Source organism: Siniperca chuatsi, linkage group LG2, assembly GCF_020085105.1.
Source record: "Siniperca chuatsi isolate FFG_IHB_CAS linkage group LG2, ASM2008510v1, whole genome shotgun sequence".
NCBI lineage: Eukaryota > Metazoa > Chordata > Actinopteri > Centrarchiformes > Sinipercidae > Siniperca > Siniperca chuatsi.
In genome coordinates, this window is record NC_058043.1 from 14,564,884 (window position 1) to 14,584,456 (window position 19,573).

General features: G+C 40.4%; 1 protein-coding gene across 3 annotated transcripts in view; it reads left to right on the plus strand.

Annotated features, from left to right (window-relative positions):
* Nucleotides 1–34: 34 nt before the first annotated feature.
* The window catches only part of trim62.1 (tripartite motif containing 62, tandem duplicate 1), a 31,899-nt gene continuing 12,360 nt past the window's right edge, over nucleotides 35–19,573 (plus strand). The window contains exons 1-3 of one of the 3 annotated variants that reach the window (XM_044166341.1): nucleotides 35–136; nucleotides 542–608; nucleotides 1,983–2,538. In XM_044166341.1, coding sequence (XP_044022276.1) covers nucleotides 2,131–2,538 — 408 coding nt within the window. In that variant the 5' untranslated portion in view covers nucleotides 35–136; nucleotides 542–608; nucleotides 1,983–2,130. Of the gene's footprint in view, nucleotides 137–494; nucleotides 609–801; nucleotides 920–1,982; nucleotides 2,539–19,573 lie in introns of those variants that run through there. The other 2 variants (XM_044166351.1, XM_044166362.1) reach the window with 2 other exon arrangements.

Sequence of the window (19,573 nt, forward strand, 5' to 3'; positions counted from 1 at the left end):
GTATTCTTGCTCACCACCTGTACTTGGAAGAACATGGTGCTTTCTGCGTACGCTCCTGACTCCTGCTGGTTGAAGGCGGACACTGCAGCCTGTGGAAGCCGCTGTCGTTCGGCTCATGAAAACGTTTCAGTGAACAGTGACAGTCCATTTTTATTGCATTTCATTCACTTATTTTGTCAAGTCAAACAGTGTCTTATACGGATCTAGTTGCAGTTCGTGTATTTATTTTACTGTGTTCTTAAATGTGTTGTACATGGTGGTGGTAATCATGTTAGCTAAGCAGTGATGCTAACCGGGAGAATTGGGAGAGAGGAAGGCTGAGCCACTCCATTTTTAGAGGGAGATACAACTTTATATTGTTATTTTTTAAGCCTCGTATCCACCACCAAATCACTTAAATTCTAATTTAATACTAAATTAAGTATAAATTAACTTCTATTTCCTTTCGTAACGTATTTATCGACGAATTGCAGTTATCTCGCCAATATTATGTTTGATAATCCCCCCCATCGTTCAACACAGTTGGGTGCGTCTGTTGCAGCTGTGTGTTGGTCTCCTTCCTGAAAGACACTTGCATTGGAGCCGCTGAAGTCGCTGCGGAGAGGCTGGTGAGTTGAGGCTTTTTTCTCTATTCCCATCTATTCTGTCGTTTATGAAATGTCATGTTCAGATACCCTTACCCCTCATATGCTTCCTCCCAATCCAACTTTTTTAATATGCAGCTTATTAAATTAGTGTTTTGCCCCCTTTTTTGTGCCTCTACCCCCCTCTCATCCTCCCGCTGTGGTGGTTGGTGGTGTCGTGGTCCTGGTCGGTTATGTTTACAAATCCAGCTTACGTCCAAGGTGAAGCAAGCCAATTAAATAGCATGTATGCTAAGCTACAGCACAGATGTTGGCTCGACAGTTTGTGGTAGATGGTAAGAATTAAAAAAGCTCAGTCCGGGCTGTTGAAACCTTCTTCATAAGGGAATTTAAAAAGACGCTTCTTCACAGCGGGGTGGGAGGAAGACCGTAGCGGAGATAATACCGCTGCAGGTGTTTCCCTGTTGGTTTGTGCAGACAGTTGGCTGTGGAAATCAACAGATCCTGTTAGATGTAGCAAGGTGGAGAAGTATTTTGATAAAAGCATCAACATGTTCAGGTGTTTCCTCAGGTAATGAGGACGCTAACAAAGTGAAACTGGACTGCATCTGCTCTCTTATGAAAGCTAAATGAAATTACATTAAAATGGAGTTTAATGTTATTGTTAAGAAAGCAAGGGGTTACAAGAGCAACCTATGTTGCAGGTTCTGTCAGATATCATCATTAGATTGTGCAGATTTTTAAGGTGATTTGATCAACAACACAAGTACTCTCTGAGTAAAAGTGCTTTCAAATAGGGCTACAACTAACGATCATTTTCATTATCCATTCTGCTGATTGTTTTCTCAACCAAATAATAATTTGATCTATACAATGTCAGAAAGTTGTGGAAAATACCCATCAAATTTTCCCAAGGTGACATCTTCAGGTTAGTTTTTTTGTTCGACTAACAGTCCAAAACCAAAAGATATTCAATGTACTATTATAAGAAAACCAGCAAATATTCAGATTTGAGAAGCTGGAACCTGTGAATTATTTGGCATCTTTGCTTAAAATGACTTACGAAATAGACCAAATTAATTGGCTTTCGTAATTGTTGCTGATTGATCTTCTGTTGATCGGACAAATCGATTTAACAACTACTTGTTAAAACTCGACTTTCAAACACAGGTTTAGCCGATGTTAGTGGTATGACAGCCCACTGAAATCTCTATGTGTAAGATTAGATGTTAAATGAGCTCTCATTGAAGTCCGAATGTCTGAATGTTAATGTGTAACCAAAAGAATCTGTTCCTGTTAATGATTTTTATTTTGTTAGAAATGTATCAGACCAGTGCACTACGTGCATAACAAAAGATTAGTGGCATCTTATTGTTGTTATTTGCCATATTTCAACAGAGACAATAAAGGTGAAATCCCAAGATTCCTGAAGATCTCGTCAGTCAACTCCCACATGCCAGTGAACCACTCACTTGAAAATTAAACCAAGTATACTCCGCTCCAGAGAATTGCCCTCTTAGATGCCGCTCAGTCTCCGTGTTTGCAAATGGCTTGCTGTCTAAAGGACGAGCTCCTCTGTTCCATCTGCCTCAGCATCTACCAGGACCCCGTCAGCTTTGGCTGTGAGCACTACTTCTGCAGAAAGTGTATTACCGAGCACTGGAGCAGGCAGGAGCCTCACGGAACGCGAGACTGTCCTGAGTGCCGACGGACCTTCGCCGATCCCCTCCTCTCGCCTAGTCTCAAGTTGTCCAACATTGTGGAGCGCTACTCGGCCTTCCCGCTGGACGCCATCCTCAACGCCCAGAGGAGCTCCTACCCCTGCAAAGACCACGAGAAGGTCAAGCTCTTCTGCCTCACAGACAAAAGTCTGGTGTGCTTCTTCTGCGACGAGCCGGCGCTACACGAGCAGCACCAAGTAACCACTATTGACGAGGCTTACGAGGAGATACAGGTCAGTTATCGAAGCACACGCATTCTGACAGCTCATTAGCAAGGGTGAGGCTGACATTCTCTTAAAACCCATAAGCACTCTGCGCCACATTCAAGCAGTTGCACTCATTAACTCCGTGGGAGCTGCCCACACTGTTCGGCCTCAGTCCTCTGCCGCCACAGAGCAGCTTCGCTGAAGCCGTTAGGGGATTTTGTGCTTTGCTCATGAGTACTTTGGGTACAGTAGGTGCTGAGGAATGAAACATATCTAATTTACTTTTCACTCCCACATTACCTGGCTCATCTGTCAGTTCAGTTGTCAGGTGTCGTTCCTTCTGAAGTAAATGTTTTTAGTTTTGTTTTTTCGGAGAAATAAATGTCAAACCTGCCTTTTATATTGCCTGCGATGGTTATTTTAAATTACAAATTTGTTCTAAGTGTTTTAGATGCATTTTAGATCAATTAAAACAACTGTGGTACCTCTCAGTAAAGGGATTTTGACTCTGCAAGTAAGGAAGAAGAAGTGCACGAACAGATGTCAAGTGTTTGTCGAGATGAGAACGAAAATAGTTGAGATCAAGAATATTTTTCATGACAGTGACTTTGAAGATATGAGCTTCCTTACGAAGCTTATGTTAATGTGTCATAAGTGTTTACACTGAGTCATATTTTCTGCATTACAGGAATGGTTCAGTGTTTGCTTTCCTCTCTGTGTTTGGGTAATTCCATTCCCACAGAGCCAAAATCCAATAACTGTGAAACAAAGCTCCTAATCCTGTTTCTTCTTTGCACCAGTATGCAAAGAAACACATCCCAGTGTCATTTTGTATAGTCTGTCTCATTTATTAAGTCTGCTGTTACCAATGTTGATATTCAGATCTGCTCTCTGTAACATAAAAACATTTGGTTTCCAGTTCTCTTGGCAGACAGCGAGGTGAGCTCTGATAAGAAACAGACCAGAGCATTGATAGTTAACACTCAGCTATGCAGTTTTGAAGCGTTTACACTCTTCCATTGCAGCTCAGACCAACACTCAGGCCACATTGGATGTTACACAAACATAATCTGTGCTTGTGGTTTCACAGTTTTGGTGATCCAAAACTTTGAGTGTAATGTTATACTATCATCATAGCTGTATGTCTGCATTTTTAAAATGCCACAGACTCTGTAACTTTGAGTTGTACTCTATTATCCAGAGTCCTCCTTTGCTGCAGAGACTGTATTAATTAGATTGACAATACATTACATTGACCTCTTACACTCCTCTGAAAGTGTATCTTTGACACTCTATGCAGACTGCAGCTGAATTATAAATTCCATCTGATGGTAGAAATAGTGATGGTATAAAATTTGATGAACAACATTTCTTTTGTCAATTAATGACGCTACAAATGCCCCAAATGTAGTCATTTCAGAATTTTCAATTGCCCACATATTTAAACTGAGAACATCTACAACAACCAATGACATTTAACCTGAAGCTCAGTCAACCTATCAGCTATCAACAGTTCAGTCCTGAAGTCCATTGTTAATTGGTCATACTGTAATTAATCAGGACAAAAGGGAACGCAAAAAAAGAAATATCATGCATTTATTTATTTAAAAAAGTTATCATTACATTTAATTGTTATAAGTAAATATTGGTTATCTATATTTATGTTACATTTATATTTGTTCTAGATTTTAGATCATATCTCATAGCCCTAACATCTACTAGCCTGGTTACAGACCTCAGAAGCTGACAGCATCTTAGATTTTTCAGAGATTGAAGTAGGTCTGGTGTTGTGCTGATTGACAGCTGTTGGAAAACAACCAAGCCAATCAGAGCTTTGTAAACTGGATTAAGAATTGGGACATCAGCTTTCTATGCCAGAGCCAGAAAAATGACCACAAAATAGCGAGTGTGAAGTGTGAATAACAACTGTTAACTGAAAAATAAAGTTAACTGCTCCTAGCAGCTGTTACTGCAGCTTTCATGTTGCCTGAAATGTAAGTTTCAGGACAGATACTTTATTGGCGTATTGGTTATTTATCTAAACAGCTGATTGCACTAGACTTATCTGATAACATTACTGGTATCTTTGCACACATATGCGCACATATGACCCAGCACACTGAACCTTACTTATTCTGTAGTATATATTGCTTTTTGTGTATTTGTATATTAGTCAATATATTAGTCATTTGAAGCGCTTTTTTGTGATCTTCTTCAGCTATCTAATCTTATTTTTCTGTTTTATTGCTGACTTATTTCTTTACTTTGCTGTTCTGACACCTGCACCAAAACAAATTCCTTATACATATGAACTCCATTGCGGTGGTTGTGAGGAGAGAATTAAGAATTAAAACATGAAATAACAGACAAGTACAATGAATTCAATTAATAGATTACATGTAAACAGTGAGGTGATTAGTGGGTAGTATACAGCTACAGTTGTGTCATCCTGTGTTCTGCATTAAATATAATTAACAGCACTGTGAACATCAATGCTGGCCTCCTTAATTTCCAATCATGCTCTGTGTTGGAAGCCTGAGAAAGGTCAAAACTGTGTAATCTTGGAGCAGAAGTAATTAGGCCCAGCACAAGATGTTTCTCTTTTCTTGGATACCAGCTTGTCCCTCTGCTTGGAGCTCTTTTCAGGGCGGCGATCTGGCATTTTGTATTCTGGCAGGAGTTTTGGAGGCTTCCCAGATCTACAATACTGAAAGAGAGTATGAATACACAGAGGCCCCATCGGAAACAACCATGTTCCATGACGAGCTCAGCATACTCCCCCTTTTAGGTCTACAAGTGGGGTGGTTTGTTACTTAACGTCCCGTCCTTACCAGACTAACACAAACATCAGAACGAGGCAGCAGATGGTGTTGCGTTCATTTGAGTTCGCAAAGTAAATTTGATTAGGAACATGTCTGCTGTCACTGAACTTTATTCTCTGAATTCATTTGTTGTAGGACGGAGCCCATGTAAGTAATACTCAACTTACAAGTTTACTTGCAATTTCTTTTTTCTTTCCAGTGAGCAAACAGGAGCTGTGTGTCAGATAGAAACAAATGTGTGAGAGCTATGCCTGTAGGCACAAACTTCACTTTTAGCATGAGGCTCAACAATGCTTAACTAAAGTGCCAAAACAACATGGTGAGGATGTGTGAAAGTGCAGCAGCAATCAGCTCCACTATCTGGGCCAGACGGGGCACATGCCGTGCCAATTTGGTGGCCTCTTTTTAAAATGAACCTTAGAGTTTTTGTAGGGTGGGAAAGTTTGTAGATGAGGGGGAAAGGATTTGCTAGGTTGAGAGCCAAAGCTTGGCCTTTTTGTGTTGAATTGTTTGACACTTTGGCACATGGGATTTGGGATTTGCTTAAACTGTTTCTGCGTCTCTGTGTTGCTCTCTCCTCTGCCTCCGTTAACGTGATATAACTCATCATTTGTGTGGTTCTGCAGAACTGTGATTCCTCTGTAAGAGGAGGAGGAAAATGTGTGCGGTCTGCTTAAAATTGACAGATATTCTGTGAAGAGTCATGATTTTGTTCTCAGGGAAAAAGGAAAAAAGAAACCATTCTGAGTAATAATGGTTAACTATTACTGTCCATTTTCACAGCACAGTTTGCTTTTAGGTTGCGTCATCCTCTCATCTCATCACCTGCTAGAGGAGCAGGATGACACAGACATGTCCTCCATCATCTTGTGGTTGTTAACCCATCTATCTTCATACAGCAGAACAATGACAATTAGTGTGTTTCACAATCAGAGCTTCAAGGACGACAAAATCAATTTTCAATATCTACTATACAGTAGACCAACCCTTACAATGGGCCACCAATACAGGAACATAAAGACGTAGTCTCCAGAACTGCTGTGTGACTTCCATCTTAGGTCTCGCCAAACAGATCTGGATCTCCATCAGACTTGCTGAATAAATAAACCCTAATTTTGGTGACGCATGTAATGAGGAGCACTTGAACCATAAATACAGAATTTCACAATGTGAATGCATTAATGGTTTATATTTTATATAAGCTACAATCCACTTACAACACAATTCAGTATTCAAAGCTTTTGATATTCTCAAAGGGACTAGATTCCCAAAGGGTTCAGATATACAACACACTTGTGTTAAGTCATGGCACTACCGCCTTAACTCTGTGTTGACAGTGTGTTTTGCTGGCCAGTGTCTACTGACGAGGGCAGCTTTTGGTTGGTCTGAGGCTGTAATCTCCTTAGTCTGGCATGTCACTGCGCTGACCTCAGGCCTTGAGTCTTGTTGCTGTGTTGAGAGCTTTATCTCCTGTTGATTTGCATCCTTTTCCCCGTAAAACACTCCTGAGACCAAATCTGTAATGCACAAACACAGCCAGCACCCAACACATCTGGCAGACATTCACCCAACACATAATTGCTTGCTTGCGCATATTTCTCAACATAAAGGACGTTTAGGTAGGATCGAGGAGGATTTGTCTGCGGCCCAGCCATTTGCTTCAGTGAGCTGAGATTTCACAGGGAACTAATGCATTCTGATTAGGAGGGGTTTTATTCCACCAATGATATTAGCATTAGACACCATTTAAATGTAATGTACAAGAGCAGAAAGCACTGTTAATGCAAAATGATTGCAATTTCTTGAACTAAAACATTAAACTGAGCCACAATCAGCACTAGAAATCTCCAGATTCTTAATACACACCAAGCAGTCTTATCATTTTAATCTGCTGTTATTTTGATGTGAAACGTTTTGGCCTGTCAGTTTTACTTTGTACTCATTAAATGAGGTTATAAACAGAAAGCCAGACATTCTTATCTACATCTTTCATCCTGTAAAGTACATGCTGTATGTTCTGGGAAATAATGCCTTTATTTTAGGCAACATGGTTAATGGTGATGAGATTACAGTTCCCTCCCTCAGTCATGCTACACTTGGAGTGCTGGCGCCATCTTAAATAGAGGTTGGCTGGATCGCTGTAACCATGATTGGAGCTGGACGAAGCTGTGCACTTATTATCACACTACTGTGGCCTGAAGTTGGCAGTCAGCTTCCGCGGAGGACAGAGTGGAAGCCGCAGCAGGCACTGTGCCTTAATTGTGATGATCGAGACTGTCAGTGGGCTGTGTGTGACCACAGTATTGCAGGACTAGACACTCTTCCTGCTGTCTGTTTGCCCTAGGGACGTGTTTCCGCTCTAGTTGACAGTGGTGTTAGACTAGATTCGTAGGGAAATAAGACTGCAGCCCCTGGTTCTCCATGCATATTTGGGGACCTAACTTTGTTCCAGAGACTATTGATACTATAGATGGTATGGCAGCAGGCACTTGTGCAGTGATGCTGGTCTGAGTTCAAATAAAGGCCCCGAAGCTGAAGAATTAAATGATTACTGTGGTGTTGAGTCACTCAAAGTGTCCGGATGCAACTGTATACTGTCCTTGATTTATCCTTTCTCATACCTAGTTATTTCTTTCTCATCAGACCACAAACACAAAGGTTAATCATGATAACGTATCAGCACGTTTCTCGTCTGCCTCGCTGTAATGCAGGGGTGGCGTTTGAAAAGGCAGAATGAGCATGCCAGCCTTTGAAGTGTTCCTCCTGGTGGTTTGAAAACAAGGCTGTCTTTCACTCTCCGACTGTCAGAGCCCGGCCAAGAGCTCTCCCTGAGCCTGCCATCACCACGCGAGGCCGTACTGCTGCAGAAATGAGTCAGGCAATTTCAAGGGCACCCACGACTGCCATCTCCCCTGTGGCTCGCCTCAGTCTGCTCTCCTCCTCTCTAGCATCTCCATCTCTCTCTCTCTCTCTTTTTTTTTCTCTCCTGCGTTGTCTCCTCTCAGTAATCTTCTCGTTTCTAAGCTGTGTGCTTTATTAAATGCCACAGATCTTGTTTGGTAACCAATTTTTTAGAGAGAGTTCCCAGTCCCCCACCCTGCTAATGTCCCACCACCCACCCACCCCAAACAAATTAGTTTGTCCAGCTTGGGGGTCAGTCAGGGTGGTGTGGCAGAGAGGCCGCATTCACGCGGAAATGGAGCCATGGGGAAAGACAGAATAGTCATGTTCCATTAGTAGAGTGCTGGCATAATATCCTCATCCAGAGAAAGGCAGTAGCTTGTACTGCACTTATTACTGATACCACTGATGATGCTTGAGGCAGGATAGAGCCAGGCTGCATGCTTACTTCAGCTCATGTGGTTGGTAGATTAGCAGATGAACAGCTGCATTGATTGGAGAAAGCAGAACTGGTGTTACGTCCATCACAAAGAACATTTTGTCTTGTTTAGATGATTACTTTGGCTCGCGCTTAGGTTAATTGAGTCAGATGTCGGTACATCTGTTGTACATTAGAAATGTTTATGTAGCCTTCTGCACAGAGGAGTCTGTTTTGCAATTTGCCATATGTTTTCTAGCAAATAAAAATTATAGAAAATGGTTCACCTAAGTAGCAGGCAGGAAACATGCAGGTGAAAGATGTTTTACAGCTACATACTGTAGGTACAAAGAGACCAGAGCCCCGTTTCCCACAAGTATCTTAAGGCTAAGATGATCGTCAAATCCATTTTACAAAGCTTCTTAAGCTTAACAGGTGTTTGCCTGCAGGAGGAACCTCAAACTGCATGTTTCACTGAAGTTTTTTGTTTGTTTGTTTGTTTGTTTTTAAGTCTATACTTTATCATGACCACTTATTCTCTGCATTAAGTCTGAAGTAAAAGGAGTGATGATGTTTAAATTACAAACTAAACTAACTTACACCTTCACCAAAAAAAATTATTGAACATTTGATTTGTGCAATTGATCTGCCTGTTTTTGTTGTTATCCTCTCCTTCGTCCCATCTAATGTATTAATCTCTTCTGGCTGAAATTCCAATTTCCAGACTTTTTTTTTTAGTTTCCATATCTTCGGTTTTCTTTCTTCATGTTACGTATGTTGTGTTGCCACATGCTCATATACAGTAGGTAAAACACAGTGTCATATAGATATTGCAAAAAGTAGACCCTCATCAACACTCAGTGGAAGATATACTAGCTAAAACTAAAGCAGTTTAATACAACAGCCCTCCACTAAATTATACTTCATGAAGGTTAGAATCAGTTTCTGTTTAAACAGTTTTAGAGCGGTGTTGATTCAACTTTATAATCATTTTGGAGGATGTAGTTTGCAGTGCTGTTGGGCTATGTTGCATTTTGCTGAGGGGTGTTTCTAATATCTAGTTTACCCCATGTAAATAGATTGGACAAAATATTAGAAACACCTCTCAGTATAATGCAGCCTCCAAACTACAGCTTCTGAAATCACCATGAAGTTGAATCAACACCTCTCTATAACGGTTATTGCATCATCACTCTCACAAAGGTAGGATTCATTGCAGGGCTGTTGTATTAGACTGCATAAGTTAAAAAATAGTAAATTAGAAATTTACTTAGTAAACTCGCAACTGAGTGTATATTTGCTTAGCAAGATTATAAATTATACAACCTCAAAAATAGCCACTTCTGAAGAAGTGTGTTCTGCTGAAGTGTAATTTGGCTTCTCTCACACATGACTATCCCAATGATTCATTATAAATGAATGCATTGTACCTGTTGTATGACATCAGTAGTTGGACATACAACTGTCTGCCAGTTAAACCTGTAGGTCACACTAGTGCTGTACATGTTGTAACTGGTCTGACAGGCCAGAGAGGGAGAGGAAGGATCACTGGAGTGGAGAGATTTACTGATCATCTCATTGAATGAAAGGGGAAGTGCTGTCCTTAAAGTTTTGCGGCTTTAAGTGAGGCTTAATGCTGAGCCCCAGCCTCCCTAATGTGAGGCAGATCAGCAGAGAGAGCAGCCTGCACACCAGGGACACCGCTATAAAGATTTCATTAAATGAAAAGACCAGGCAGTGAACGATGTTGTATAAATGGTTACTTTTTCTCCAACTCCCTTAGAGGTAGAATAGCCTTTTAAAAAGTGGTGAATATGAAATGGGAGTTTGAGGAAGACGGGTTTTGGGCAGTTTCGTATTTTGGTAAAGGTTAAAAATCCAGTGGCGAGTGATCGCAGAGCAGCCATGAGACTCTGAGCCCTGCGCTGCTTGATTAGCGGGGGAATTAAGATAGATTATAGGCCATTGTTCTCGGGGGTATGGGCAGGGCCGGACCGAGCTGTAATCTCTTGTAATGCCCTGTCTCCGTGATTTGCTGCAGATGATTTAATTAGACATGCTTCTGATAGGAGTCCTCTTGTACAGCTTCCAATCAGCCAGACTCCAATCTGACCCCCTCCCTGAGCTAACCAGTTGCTGGGAGGGAGAGAGAGGGAGCCTGAAGATGTTTACCTGTTAAATGCCTCTTCTGTCTAAATTAGAGAGTCGAGCTGTATTTCTGTTTACCCGCAAACCTGCGGTTCTCGCCCACAGTCCAGGTGCAGAGGGGCAGGACGTGATTGATAGGCAGGCAGGTTCTCTCACATGCTCAGTCTCAATCTAGTTTTAGCTGTGGGATTTGGGAGATGATGTCAAAGTAAACAACAGTTCTTTACAAAACATTTGTGTAATTATCAGAGTTGAGAGGAAAAAAAGCTTGTTAAATAATCGGTTTTCGTGATTATGTGTGGAATGGGAAAACACCCAATGAAAGTGAATAAAAGTTTTGCATGACTGCCCTGGTTTGGCCTGTATAATAATTGATATCCCCATTAGCTATTTTAAACACCATAACTCCTACATTTCTTGTTTATGTGATGTATGGCCAGTTCAAGTTTCTCTGGCCAGGCATTCTCAGAGCTTGTTTATTTCCCATAATGCATTTAGTGTGCTGATCAGTGGGGAGCAGCCAGCTTTATTGTCTGTCCTCACCCTGGTTCCTCTACTCATCATCGCTCTGTCTGCACATTAACAGGTTTCCTGCTCTAGCAGCTGTTTACAGTTTAGGCATTCAGCAGAAGCTCTTATCCACTGCGACTTACAATAACTGCAGCTGTAAAACAAGTGAGCATTTGTCAAGCGTTAAAAGTGTAAGCTGCCAAATAGTTTAGAGGGCTGTGAAAAGTGTTGCAGCTTTAATCAGGAAAAGTCAAGCAAGAACATCCGTCTGATCGGCACTCATATATTGAAGTGACAGAGAAAACCCTCTTTTGAAATACAGTCATTGCCCTGTTGTTGTTGTTTTGTTTTTTACAAGTAATGCTATCAAAAGCTCATTTCACCTTTTCTAACTTATGTCTTGGTGGTGGTTTAAAAAAAAAAAAAAGGCACCGTTTAAAAGAGAGGCAGAGGTGTTTGGGAATGTTCACTTCATTGATTCGTCTCTCAGAAATTAGACAAAAGCATCTTTTTCTCTTCCTTTTTAGCCGTTTTTTGACACTCGAATAATGAGCTATTTTTCAAACCGATTTAAAAAGCGTGCATTTCAGTGTGGACTGAAAAAGATAAGCATTTTTTCAAGAGGTCTTATGGAAAGCTGAAGTCCTGCCCCACTTTCTGGTTAGCTTCTGTACCATTATCTTTCGGTTCTTCACGTATGTTGATTTAGAAGTTTTGCTTATCTGACCTTGGGATTTTCTGTCGCTATTTTAAGCTGTGCTGGACAATAAATTTGGGGAGTTTCATTTTAACGAAGATTAAATGACAAAGCATTCAGTAACTACAGCTCTCATGTGTCATCTTGGTTAAAGTGACTAGCTGCCCAATTTTTTCTGTACATCAGTAGATTTACATTGGGCTGAGAATATGAACAGAAACCCCTTTTTTCAGATTTTTTGAGAGCCCAGTGAAAGCAGTCCACAATGGAAAATTTATTTGTCTGGTTGAATCAAGTGAAACAGACACCAGCTTTAAAAATGTGAATTACTTTGGCTCTCTGTACTGTGGTAGTTACTTAAGTGTACTGATTAATAATTTACTCTGTATTCTTTATTTTCTGTATTTTGTTTGCACAACACACAATACTTGTATATGGCCTTGACTTCCATATAATTTAGAAGTAAAACACAGATAGTGTGTTCTTCGGGATTGATCTTAATCATATTCAGCATATCAAGTTCTGGAAGCTTGATGAAGACCTGTGTGGGTTGAAACTGTTCGATATTGTACAAACAAGACATGCATTAACACAAACTAACTGAAATTAGTTTATTTTTAATATGATGATCCAGGCTACAACATGTAGATTACTGGAAATCATCAGGGGAGTTAATAACATGCAGACCTGACTGAAGGCTATACTTAAAATTAATGGAACTGTACTGTTTATTTGATGTCCGGGGACTGAGTGAAAGCGAGCAGATGCACACTTTATTTGGTCAGATAGAGCTGCTGGCGAGCTGTAGTGATCACGCCTGAGAAGTGCATACACAACAGCTACAGCAGAATAGTTTACAGCTGCTCTCATACTGCAATACGAAGTAGAGGCAAACAAATCTGTTTATCCCTGCTGTGTCGTGGTGCCTGGCATGCAACCACAGGTGATTTATGCGCCCGCCTGACACATAGTACATGGTTTTATGTTGAAAAACATGCTGACTATTAGAGGTTTCACTAATCCTAAGAAGCTTTTTATAAAAGATGACACAAGATTGTATTTGGTTGTGGTGAAAATCTGCTGGCAGTCAAGCATATCCAAGGGTCATTTTCAGGATGTGTTTACCCAGTGTGACCACAGAAAGAAGTCACTGTACAGCAGAAAAACGATAATAGTGTTTGCAAGAAATGCAGGTGTGTTTTTATGCCTGCATTTGAGTTTTCTTTCTGTGTGTTTTGTTTATGCATAGCCAAATAGAGCTTCCAAATATAGCTGTTTAAACTAGTCTGGCTAATGACCCTTTTCTTTAGAGTCTAGAGTCACCAATTAACCTAACCTGCATATCTTTGGACTGTGGGAGAAAACTGGAGCACCTGGCGGAAACCCACGCAGGCATGGAGAGAACATGCCAACTCATTTCCGGGATACAGTTTCATCCACTTCAATAAAATTCACCAACACTATCTTCTAAAGTAATCTGTCTTGAATTTTTTAGCCGCAATCTAAAAACTTGAACACTGTTCGCTCCTCTCTGTCTGTTATTACAAAGATGTCTGAAGTCACGGCAGCCCCTCGCCTCACTCATGGACTCGCCTCCTCTGTGGAGCCAGGACTTTCAACCCGTGATGGTCTAGGCCAGACGGGAAAGGCAGTTCCTTAAAGGCCGCTAAAAAACAGAAATATTGAATAATTAACAATGTTTTTAAAATAAAATTACCCCTGAGCCTAAAATATGTTAATATTTTTTTTTCCTCTTCCGTCGTTTGCCTGTTGAGATGATGTATAGCCCTCTCCAAGATCAGCATCTTGCTCTTGACAGAGTTGATTGATAGCTCTGCAGAGATGGGTTGAAAGAAGAAGAATATTCCGAAATTTCATATTAGCCCCATAAGCATTTATATTGGATGTCTGTCAGATAAATTTCCAACTTCGGCTGTGAAACTTGTTTCTATATCTTGGACTCTAGCTATTTAGAAGCTAGTTCTGCTCAGCAGTCAGGAGAAGACGAGCTGTAACAGCCTCAGGACTGATGGTGAAACACTGAGTGGCATCTGTCAAGCTGGTGACTCTTTACAAACAGCAGGCTCGCTCTTATCGCTTGACACTTCTCAGATTTCCACTCCACTGCCAAAGACAAACCCCATGTTCCTCTTAAATGGCTTGTCCTGTTCTGTGTAAATTATCAAACTTAACATTGATTGCTTTGAGACCTGTTTGTCTTCCGCAGACATCCGACTGCTTTGCTGCCCTGCTAATGCCACACACTCTGTTCTTACTGCTCCCTCAGCTTAGCGTGTAGACTCTGTGGACCTTCTCCCGCAATTCAAACATAATGAATCTTTTTCATTTTAATGATAAAAATTTTTAAACTGACGTGCAGTGTTGTGGTTTTTTTTCCTTAGCTATTCATGCTTGGGGTAATACATTTGCATGCTGTGTGCCCTTCCTCACTCCAGGAAGTGGAGCAGCAGCCTCTGAGCATTCATCATTTACCTGACATGCCCTATATTCAGAGGACTGGAGGAGGCCGCCAGCATCAGCGCTTCCACTCATACCCACTGCTTTTACCAAACGTTTCCTGTAAAATAGATGTTGTACATGTGGGGGTCATTTGTGATCTGATGCTCAGACCCAGGATCAGTCACAGCAGACCTGTTTCATCTGTCAAAATGGTTCTTATGTAGATATTTCTGTCAAATACTGGACAATTGTGCTGAAATTGTAGCAGCAATAGATTGTTAGTAGATTATTAATAGAAGTGTTCAGTAATAAGGCTAGATGATGAATTTACCTTTTGTCTTTGCACATTTGTCAGCTACATTTCCTTTAATGGGAATTGAACAATTTAGTAATTAGTATTATCGAGTAGTATTATCTGGGGATAAAAATTATCACTGAAACATTTAGAAAATCGTCAAAATTGACATACATTTTGATCGACTCATCTTTAATCGTCATTTATCAAGTAAAAATGCAAAGCATTTCCTGATTTCAGCTAATACAATATGAGGATTTGCTGGGTTTTTTTCTTTGTTTTATCATTGGAAATTTTATATCTTTGGGGTTTTTCACCTTAGGGTCTAAGAAATATTACTGTTTTCTGACATTTTATCGACTAAACCATTGATTCACTTAGGTCTGAAACTACCTCTTATTACTCTTATACTATTCATCTATTTATTAGTTTGATATATTGTTGATTAATCCATTTAATGTTTAGTCTATGAATCATCAGAAACTATTCAAAATTGCTCATCACAAGTTTCCAGAGCTCAAGGTGACATCTTCAAATTGCTTGTTTTGTCCTACTAACAGTCAGAAACCCAAACATATTCAATTTACAGTCATACTATTTATATTTCCTGTACATTTGAGAAGGTGGAGCCAGAGTTTGACATTTTTGCTTGACGTTCAACTTAAGTATTCAATGGATTATCAAACTTGTTGGCATTTAATTTTCTGTCGATCGATTAATCAATCCTGTAATCTTTTCATCACTAAACTGAGTCAAAAATATAATCAATAATGAAAACAATTTTTAGTTGCAGCCCTATTAAAAATGATCATATATGACTATCTACAAATTGTCTCTAAACAAGACCTTCGTTGTAACTGAGGAGTGAGTGGACGTTGCAGGAGCTCTGACATATGAGATGAACAGTAGAAACCTCTTTCATATCTTCTATCAGTCCAGAACTGAAAGTTTAGCAGCACCACAGCCTGTCCTGTGTAGTAGATGCCCACATACTGTACAGGCTGTTCTTGTCTCAGGCTGCCTCTGTCTCACTAGGACAGATGTTGGAGGTGAATAGTGTGTCTCTGTCCTGCTGCGCAGTCAGCTCAGCTGGCCTCTGCCCGTTCCGCTGGCTGAGCTCAGGCTGCAGGGACGCACTCGTCCCCCTGGAGAGGCTGCAGACTCTGCTGATGCTAGAGGAAACAAAGCTCCGGGATGGAAGGTGCAGCTTGAGCTTAATTCGATGTCTTGGAACAAATACACCAGAGTTTGCAGCCTGAGACAGCATTTTTGTTGTTCTGCTTTTTGTTTCTTTTCACAAGTTTTTGTTTTGGTTACCTCTCGGGGCCACCTGTCTGTCACCAGACAGGTGACAGACAGGTGGCCCCTGATATTGATGAACAGGTAGAAACAGGATTTGATTGCCCTCAAATCCTTTGTCCCACAATCATATAACTTTGCAGACAGCTGAAATAAACCAGCCTCAGCCTGAAAGTGATGACTTGTCTAACATAAATAAAGAAACATTTTGAAAGGCTGTGTGCTTACACAATGTGTTGTATTCCCAGAGGTCATTGGTCGGCATTTTGATATTTCACTGAATGGCACTTCTTGTAAGAACAATGCGTCAGAGAAGAGGGAAAAAAATGAAAATACATTGAAAATCTTGCACCTCAGAACACAAAGTTCACATCACAGTGAGTATTTCTGTTGTTGTGACCTCCAGTAGTTTTAGTTTGCTTGTCTAGGTCTGCTGTTAGCTCTTTCACTGCTGCCTGTGTCAGTGTCTTCGGGCTGCACTCAGTTTGGCATTGAGTGCTGTGAAAGGGTTCTTGCGCTGTGAGGACAGGACCACGCACAGGCTAGTCACTTGTCATCGTGTTTCATCGGGACAACCTGCTGCTGAGATGGCCAGCACAGTGCACAGTTGGTTTTATTTGTGTATTTTCACTCCTAGCTTCTGTATCCCAAATAGAAAACGCAGTACTTTGTAGAATTCCACTTGCTTTGGTCTACTAGCAAATTATTTATCTTGGCTCTCTCACCTCTGTTTGCTGTTTTGTTTCTTTGCATTTCGCGTTTGTGCGTATGTTTCCCTTTAGCTGAATCAGAATCAGAAATACTTTATTGATCCCTGAGGTGAAACTCTTTCGTTACAGCTCACTATCATGTCAATGCACACAGGAATAGAAGGAATAGCAAATCAAATATAATACACTATAATACAGGTCAGATAAATTAAGTACAAAGTGGATATAAAGTATAAAAGCTAAAATAAATGTATGATAAAATGTATGTACCAAAGTGTATTTAGAGGTTGATAAGTATCTAGTAATGACATGAGCGTTGACGTTTCATCTTTCCACTTGCTGTTTTATTAATTCATTATTTTCTTCCTGTAGGCAGGAATCACACAATTCACCACATGTGGTCGAGCAGGATTGAATATTAGAAAATTATACACTTATCGTGGTCACTTTCGTAGTTTAATTCATTCAGTCCAGACCAAGAAAAAAAGAAGATACATTGTTGCCATTTAGTTTATGTTCACACTGACTTCTTACAAACAAAACAGGAGCTGTAAGCATGAAGTTATATGGACTGACATGTAACTCATTGATTGGCCAGTTTTGGTGATCAGCCTGCATCATCAGCACATAGGCTATGTGGAGAAATCAAATTACACTGACTGACAGCAAGTCATGCAGCGCTTTACTGAACCTTACATGTTTATTTATATTCACTAGTGTCACAAAGAGCTCATGAAGACATGATTATGAGCATTATATATCATAACGTAGACAGATATTGATCAGAATCAGAAATACTTTATGAACAGGTAGAAACAGGTATTTTGTACCATAATATAATGGAGGGATAGTTGCTGTGTGTCACAAATTTTAATGAAGAACTGCTAAAAGACAAAGTACTGTAGAACACAAGCTGAGAACACCTTTGTGTTTACTCCTTGTGGTGACCTGCATAAGTGTTAGCATGATTACTAAATGCTGTTGCATACATAAAGGCTATGTATCGCTTATCACCTATAGATGGTGAAAGCTAATGATTAGCAGATGGATTTAATAGTAGTTTAGCTTTTGAAATCATGCTAGAGTAACCTCTGCATAATTTGTGTGTTGCTTCGCTTGTAACATCCAAGCTGATAGCCTTGAACTTGCAGTATGTCGCCCCTGTGTCTCTGTATGTGGGTGTGGAAGACACAGTTAAGACCTGGTTCATGTTAAATTAGAACAAAGTGTGTTCACTGCTTTGTTATTGGTTGGCATCCTGTTTACCCACCCTGTGTGCTACCTGACAGAATTATACTGTCAGCTCATTGAAGGTTATGCCAAAATCACTTTCAGTACATTCATTTTATTTAGTTATTGTGTGCTCTGCTGGGGTTTGCATTATCTGTCTAATGATAAACAAATGAAAGAGATCCCACTGTAATTCTAAGTAGCATATTGTTATAAATTTCATCCCTGTATATTTCTTTCCTGTCATCAGTGCATGTGAATGAAATCACTGGAAGCTAGTCTTGTCTGTGTTTGAGAGGAAGTTCTCCATCCTGTAGGCTTTTTATTATTCATGGTGTGGCACTGCATGTTGTTTTGTTCGCCTCTTCATCTGGGCTGGCAGTTTGAAGCCAATAACGCTCTTTAAATCCTGAACGAGTCGCTGAATGTAATCAAGCTCGTAGCTGTAAGGAAGATTTGAGGAATTTTTAGCCCCATGCATATTATTTTATTCATTTATTTACTTGTAAATATCTACCAAAGCTACTAACATGACAGGAAAGGAAGAGGAAGGTATTGACAGCAGGATGAAATGAGTTTTAGATTTATAATCCCCCAGCCGTGACCCCCATTTCCTGCATCTTGACGTCCTGGGGAAATGTCATGTCAGACTTGTGTTGGCCAGATGAGACAGACAGGAGAGAGACACCTCCCCACACAACACAAAAACACACACTTGCACACTGTGTGCACACACAACCTTCTCTGTCAGTCTCTGCTGATGCCAGCATTCATTCACCTGCATTTTTTTGTTTTTGTTTTGTCACATAATAATGGTTTGCTTTCCGTCATGCACACTTTTCCTCTAGATAGCAGTGAATCACATCCAATTCAGATCTAATTCCTTGCCCATGTGTAGTAATTGGCACTACAGCTGTGGCTTTTTCTCTGTTTCTGCTAGAAATGTCATCACAGAAAATGTCCATCTGTAGGACACTCAAAGGACGGTTTTTGCTTCCAGGAAGATTAAAGAGGATTATGCAATTGCACGTTATGGAGGAGGCTTTAGGGCCTTGCAGTGTGTAAAAATGATTTCACAAAGGTTGATTTTTGTTAATTCTAAAATGCAGTTTTGCCTGCTAAAATCTAAAATTTAGCTTAAGTACTGACACATTCTCCAGTGCATTTTAATTTTCACAAGTTCTATTCAGTAACAGGAAGAGAGTGGATATATCCTTTTTTTTTTTTTTTTTTTTTTTTTTTTTTTTTTACACACTGTAGTTCAGAGGATGATGCAAAACTCCCAGACAATGTGAATCTAAAATGTGTGTCTATGTATGTATGTATGTATGTACAGCTGTGTTTATTCTGCAGATGATTTGGGGTTTTCAGAGATGTGTGGGTTCATGTTGAAACAGTTAAATTTGCCCTTCTCTGACCAGTCAGTCAGACGATGTGCAGCAGGAGAGTGGAGGAGCATGTTTTCTCTGCCAGTCTGTCAGTGTTGGTCTATCTCAGTGTGTGGGAGCGGCCTTTGACCCGCTGCAGACAAGCGCGTAGTGATGACGAGGGAAAGCCTGCTGAGCCTGCCGC